Raw genomic sequence first — 6,649 nt, 5'->3', positions numbered from 1 at the left:
AGGTGTTTATATATATATATAGAGAGAGAGAGAGAGAGAGAGAGAGAGAGAGAGAGAGACATCAGGGAAGGGGCGGAAAGAGAAGGAGAGAATCCCAAGCAGACTCCACACTCTCCGCGCGGGGCTCGAGCTCAGAAACTGTGAGATCATGACCTGAGCCAAAATCAAGAGTCAGATGCTTTAACTGACTGAGCCACCCAGACCCCAGTGTCCTTTCTTTTCAGCTTGAAGAATTCTCTTTCACATTTCTTATGAGGCAGGTTTAGTGGTGATGAATCTTCAGCTGTTGTTTGAGGAAAAATTTTCTCTCTCTTTCTTTTGGAAGGATACTTTTGCTATTTACTGTATTCTTGGTTGCCCACCCCCCCTTTTTTTTTTCTTTCAGCACATTGAATAGATCTTCCCATTCCCTTCTGACCTGCAAGATTTCTGCTGAAATCCATTGAACTCTGCTGGAAAATTCACGGATATTCTTATGGGGGGGGGGTTCACTGTATGGGATAAGTTGCATTTCTCTTGCTGCTTTCAAAATTCTGTCTTTGATTTTTCAATAATTTTGAATATAGTGTGTCCAGGTGTGGATTTCTTTGCAGTCATCTTTTTTTTGGTCAGGGGGATCCTGTTTGTTTCCTGGATCTGGATGTTCATTTCTTTCTATGGATTTGGGGGGTTTTAAGCCATTTTTACTTTGAGAAATCTTTCAGGTTATTTCTCATCTCTTTTTTTTTTGGATCCCTAAAATACATATATTTGTCCAACTGGTACAGTCCAAAAATTCTCTTATTTTATTTGCTATTTTTAATTCTTTCCTCATTTGATACTTTGATGACTAATTTCACATGACTTGTTTTTTTAATTCTGTGATATTTTCTTTTGTGTGACCTTGTCTGCTGTTTTAACCTCCTAGTAATTTTTCCAGTTCAGTGATTTTTTTTCTTCAGCCTCATTATTTCTGCTTGGTATTCTTTAGAGTTTTCTCTCTCTTGGTTGACATTCTTACTTTTTTCACGTATTGCTCTCTGACTGCAGTGAGCATTTTTATGATAGCTGTTTTGAATTCTCTGTCAGATAAACGATGTATTTCCATTTCATTAGGGACAGTTTCTGGAGATTTATGTTGTTCTTTCTGGGAAATACTTAGACTCTCTGGGCTTGTGTCTGGACATTAGACAAAATGTCCACCTATCCTAATCTTCATGGTCTAGCCTTGTGCTAGAGAAGACCCACACAAAAAGCCTGGCCAGATAGTGAGAGCCTCTTACAGTTCATGTCAGTCTGTCCCACTTTCTTTGTTCTTTTTTGCTTCATCGCTTCTGGAGTATGTCAGTTCCCATCAGCACTCTAAAACAAGCAAGGCTGAAGTCGGTTCCTCAGGCAGCCCCCTAATAAGTTGGGTCATTAGATACATGGTTAGAGGAAGAGTTCTTTACTGCTAGCTCTGGGCTGAGTCAGCAGGGCGTGTGTATGTGGGGGCAGAGGGCTATTGTGAGTTCTAGCCCAAATTGCTCTCTCTGTCCTCTGTCACCTGTGCAGCTAAACTATGCCATGGCCCACGGCTCCTCACCTTTCTGAAACATGCCTAACATAAGCTAGTCTTATGGAAAGCTCCTAAAAAACTTGAGGCTTTGGATGTATGGTGCACCTCTTCCCTTTCCCAGGGAGTAGCTGGGAGCTGAGGGATTTTTATCAGAATCACATGTGCTATGCCAAGATAGGTATTATGACAAAAGGGTATCTTGAATTTCCCTAACAGCTTCAATATGCCTGGTTTCATGCATGAATTGGGTAAGGGACCTTCTTAACCAGTTTCCAGATTTTTTTACAAAGGGAATCTGTACATAAGTTGTTTTTTGAATCAGTGTGTCATGTGGAGAAGTAGAGATTAAGGCTTCCAGCTTGCATAATTGGACATGGGAATTTATTTTTGGCTCTTCCTTGAGGGGTCATACAGTCTCTACAGGGAAGAGAAAACTTGAGCAGATTATCGAGTCCTTGAGGCACTGAAGTTGGATTCTGGTCCAGGGTGTATATACAATCCCCATGGTTTCTGATTACACTTAGAAATTTTCCTTGGGGAACACACTGAGCAAGCTTCTGCCTTGTTTATAGCTACCATTATATAGTTACACTCACATTAAATCTTCTGTGACTTACCAAGTGGCAAAAATGATAACAATAAAGACTGTTTTTGTCTTCTGTTTGAGGGAACTAAAAGTCATAATCAGAAATTAAGATCTATAGTTCTAAAAGATTTCCAGGACATATCAGCAATTAAGTGTGGGCTGAATTCTCTTTGAATCAAAAGAACCAAATCCTCAGAGCCGGAAATGGCCCTTCCATGACAATGGGGATAATAACAATGATAAGGAAGCACCAATGTTTTCTGGCCTAAGGTGGGTGAGCTTCTGAATTTCAGCTTAAGCATGTCCTCCTTTTTTGAGATGGAAACCTGAGGATCTAAGATATGCCACTATCTTTCCCAGTTTTGCAGTCCTGAGACTCAGTGAAATTGGCAGAAAAATCTGTCCGGAGGAGGGAATGTTTAGAGATGTTGCAAGGGCTGGTCAAGGAATGCGTTCTGTGAGTCAGTAAGTTTCTTCTCCATGGGCAAAACTTGCTGCTACTCCAGATTTGAGGCTTTTACGCTGTGACATTGGGCAGTAACTTCTTGTAGACTGGTCCCTTAGTTTTGGATTAGAAACAGTCTAGTTGGTTTCCACCACACCAAGTCTAATCTGCATTAGAGGCCAGCTCCAGGTGGCAGCTTCAAATTTTACTGGTGAAGAGAGGGCTTATGTGAATGAAAATGAGAAGAAAGAAGGATAATTGTGTCCTCATGTAAACTTCTTCTCCATAAGGGAGAAGGTATTTCCCATAGTTATGTTTGCATTTAGCAACATTGCTCTTCACTCTATAGGCTAAGATTTGACATTCTTTGTTACTTAGCTTGCAAAGACTAATAAGGGGAAGCCTGAGTCACTCAGTATCATGGTAATGGCAGTGGAGTCTTGGGTCCAGGTTGGGCTAGTCTCAGACCTTCTCCATGCATATACTGCATTTGGGAAAGGAGAAATGGTGGGAAAAGCTGAGTTTTTCTCTTTGTAACTTTTTTCTTCTGTGCTCACAGATCCCTTTAGAGAAGATGGCTCCTGGAAATGGTTCTTTTGTGACTGAATTCATTCTGGTGGGGCTAACAGACCTACCAGATCTCCAGCTCCCTCTGTTCTGCCTGTTTCTAGTCATGTATGTGGTCATTGTGTTAGGAAATTCGGGCTTGATAACTCTACTTGGACTGAATTCACACCTACACACCCCAATGTACTTTTTCCTTTTCAATTTGTCCTTCATAGACCTCTGCTATTCTTCTGTGTTTACACCCAAAATGCTGACTAACTTCGTATCAAAGAAAAATATTATCTCCTACAGGGGGTGCATGACCCAGCTTTACTTTTTCTGTTTTTTTGCTATTTCTGAATGCTATGTGTTGACATCAATGGCCTATGATCGCTATGTGGCCATCTGCAACCCACTTTTGTATAATGTTGTCATGTCCCCTAAAGTGTGTTCCAGCCTTATGCTTGGTTCATATTTGATGGCATTTTCGGGTGCTGTGGCTCACACAGGAAGCATGCTGAGACTGACCTTCTGTGATGCCAACACCATCAACCATTATTTGTGTGACATCCTCCCGGTGCTCCAGCTCTCCTGCACAAGCACCTATGTAAATGAACTGGTGGTTTTCATCGTGGTGGGCATCAACATCATTGTGCCCAGTGTCACCATCTTTGTGTCGTATGGTTGCATCCTCTCCAGCATCCTCCGCATCAGCTCCACTGAGGGCAGGTCCAAAGCGTTCAGCACCTGCAGTTCCCACATAATTGCTGTTTCCTTGTTCTTTGGATCAGGTGCATTTATGTATCTTAAACCATCTTCTGCTGGGTCTATGGATGAGGGGAAAACCTCTTCTGTCTTTTATACCAATGTGGTTCCCATGATGAACCCTTTAATCTATAGTTTAAGAAACAAAGACGTTAAACTTGCCCTGAGAAAAGTCCTGAGTAGGAGATAGTTATAATCAGAAACTGTATCTCTCAGTACAGTTAGTTACACAACGGGGAGATTTTATGTTTAATGAAAACGTTTTTTGCAGTAGCCTTCTTAGTCTATTTTTTTCTTAACATGTTAAAGGAAATTTGAGTCTTCTCTCTATAATTTACTTCCGGTCTTTATCACTAGGTCTTTTTTTTTCTTCATCATTTGCACGATGTCTTTACTTTTTTCCTGTTTAGCAACAATATTAAATAAGAAATGTATTATCTGACTTTTTAAAGTTTTTCATTTTGAACTCCTTTTTTCCACTCGAAAAAGATGAATGGTCTCCAGATTATTGAATTGGAGAACAATAGACTGACACTGTACCATTGGGATTGTTCTTATCTGCCACATGCTATTAGAAGCATAAATCACCTACTGTGTATATACTCTTGTTTCTTTCCTCTGATTGGCAAGAATATGTCTTTTTCAAATGGGAGAAATCGAAGGTTCCTGAAAGACCACTATATTTAATCTATTTTGCATCTGTAAACATTTTACAGCAGGTTTCTTTTGGCAGAGTTTGTTTTCTCTTTTCTTTTCTTTTCTTTTCTTTTCTTTTCTTTTCTTTTTTTACTTTTATCCAGTCAAAGTAGCACATACTGATCAACAAAAGATATTTACTCTATGAATGGGGAAGTGAAGCTCAGAATAGTTAATGATTCATCAAAAGTCACACAGCTTAACAAAGACAAGATCTAGAGAATCCTCATAGTCTTCTGATTTCAAGTCTAGAACTCTTTGTAGTATGCTTTGCTTCTACCTTATTATTTTCACTTCGGTGAACAAGGACTATGAGAAAAGATTTCTAGTTTGAAGGTTGATTCTGCTTTGTTCCATGCTGGGTATTACATGGATTTCTCTCATGCTGGGTATTACAGTTTTTGTTCTTTGTTTAGGTAAACAGCTTCTTGCTTCTTCTTGTTGAGAAAGAGAGGGCCCTTTGGGGTGATGATTGGCTCAAATAAGGATGTTACTTATGGACAAATTTAACCACTCTATTTGGTTACATCAAAAACTTGGCATCAAGCACTACAGAATAAGGTAGTTTGTACACAATACAGTATGGAATAAATTTTTTTTTAAAGTGAATTTGGAATTTCTGTAAGGTTTTATATTTCAGAAAAGAGGGCATGGAAGAGAAAAAAGCACAGAAATGTCTCATTAGGCCAGGATTCAACAAGACACTTGACCAGTAAATAAGCAATCCCTCTGTGGCTATGGTCATGAGTGTTAGAAACCGCATTCTGAAATTATATCATTTCTGCACAGTACTGTGAATGTATTCCAGTGTCCATATCTAAAATGGAATTATAATACACAGTGACTAGATCAGTTGTCATTTTTCATAATGAAGACAGGAAAGCTGTAGTCACATTTGGCAGTAGGTAGACAGAGGGCAGTAGCTTCAGGAGATAAAGAGTAATTGGAACTCAAGTTAGGAGAAAGGAATTTACAAAGTAAAATGATAATTAAAGCCTCTGCTGTGACTCTCCTTTGCTTTCTGGAAAGCCCTAGAAATATTATTGAGTTCACATGATTTGTCTGGATAGGATGATAGCACAAGTCATTTGATATTTAAAAATGCAAACTCACAGGGTTGGAGGACCTGGGAATGATTAAATCACTTCTGGGTTTTTTGGCTTCCATATTAAGGTACAAAACTTCAAATTTCAGCTGAAAGAGCAATGACAACTTGAAGGAAACATATGGTGAATAAGCCAAATTGTGGTAATGTCTTTACTGGAAAGAATGTGGATTTTCTTAAGGTAAGAAAATATCATTTTATTTTTTATTTTATTTTTAAAATTTATTTATTATTATTTTTTACTTTATTTTATTTTATTTTTTTAAGTGTAATTTATTGTCGAACTGGTTTTCATGCAACACCCAGTGCTCATCCCAACAGGTGCCCTCCTCAATGCCCATCACCCACTTTCCCCTCTCCCCCACCCCCCATCAACCCTCATTTTGTTCTCAGTATTTAAGAGTCTCTTATGGTTTGCCTCCCTCCCTCTCTGTAACTTTTTTCCCCTTCCCCTCCCCCATGGTCTTCTGTTAAGTTTCTCAGGATCCACATATGAGTGAAAACATGTCTTTCTCTGCCTGACTTATTTCACTTAGCATAACACTCTCCAGTTCTATCAACATTGCTACAAATGGCCAGATTTCATTCTTTCCCATTGCCAAGTAGTATTCCATTGTATATATAAACCACATCTTCTTTATCCATGAAAATGTCATTTTAAAGATCCTTCATATGATTTATCAAGGTGCAATATATTTTCTAAGATGCTTGTAACAATTTTCATTATTTACCATTTTCCCATCTCCACTCAATATTTAAGTATTTTGAAATTTAGCTTAGGTGGTTTGTGGGCTTCTTGTGTGGCAATGTGCTCTACATGGCAAACAAAAATGGCACTATACCAGACTGATAAAGGTAGATTTTCATGATGCAACATAGTAGAGTTACATTCTACATGTGGATAGTTTCCAAAATTGGTCTCATATGGTCAATAGCATTACTCCTGAAGTTTGATTAGGCTAAAAGCAT

The 6,649-nt window shown here is 38.8% G+C and overlaps 1 protein-coding gene across 1 annotated transcript; it reads left to right on the top strand.

Annotated features, from left to right (window-relative positions):
• The first annotated feature begins 3,133 nt into the window (after positions 1–3,133).
• On the top strand, positions 3,134–4,069 carry LOC121035278 (olfactory receptor 8B3-like). The gene has a single exon (XM_040482813.1). The coding sequence runs from the start codon at positions 3,143–3,145 to the stop codon at positions 4,067–4,069; it is 927 nt and encodes a 308-aa protein (XP_040338747.1). The 5' UTR covers positions 3,134–3,142.
• Positions 4,070–6,649: the final 2,580 nt, after the last annotated feature.

Source organism: Herpailurus yagouaroundi, unplaced genomic scaffold (assembly GCF_014898765.1).
Source record: "Herpailurus yagouaroundi ecotype Mexico unplaced genomic scaffold, PumYag 161, whole genome shotgun sequence".
In the NCBI taxonomy this organism is placed as follows: domain Eukaryota; kingdom Metazoa; phylum Chordata; class Mammalia; order Carnivora; family Felidae; genus Herpailurus; species Herpailurus yagouaroundi.
This window is presented reverse-complemented; position numbering and strand designations above follow the sequence as displayed.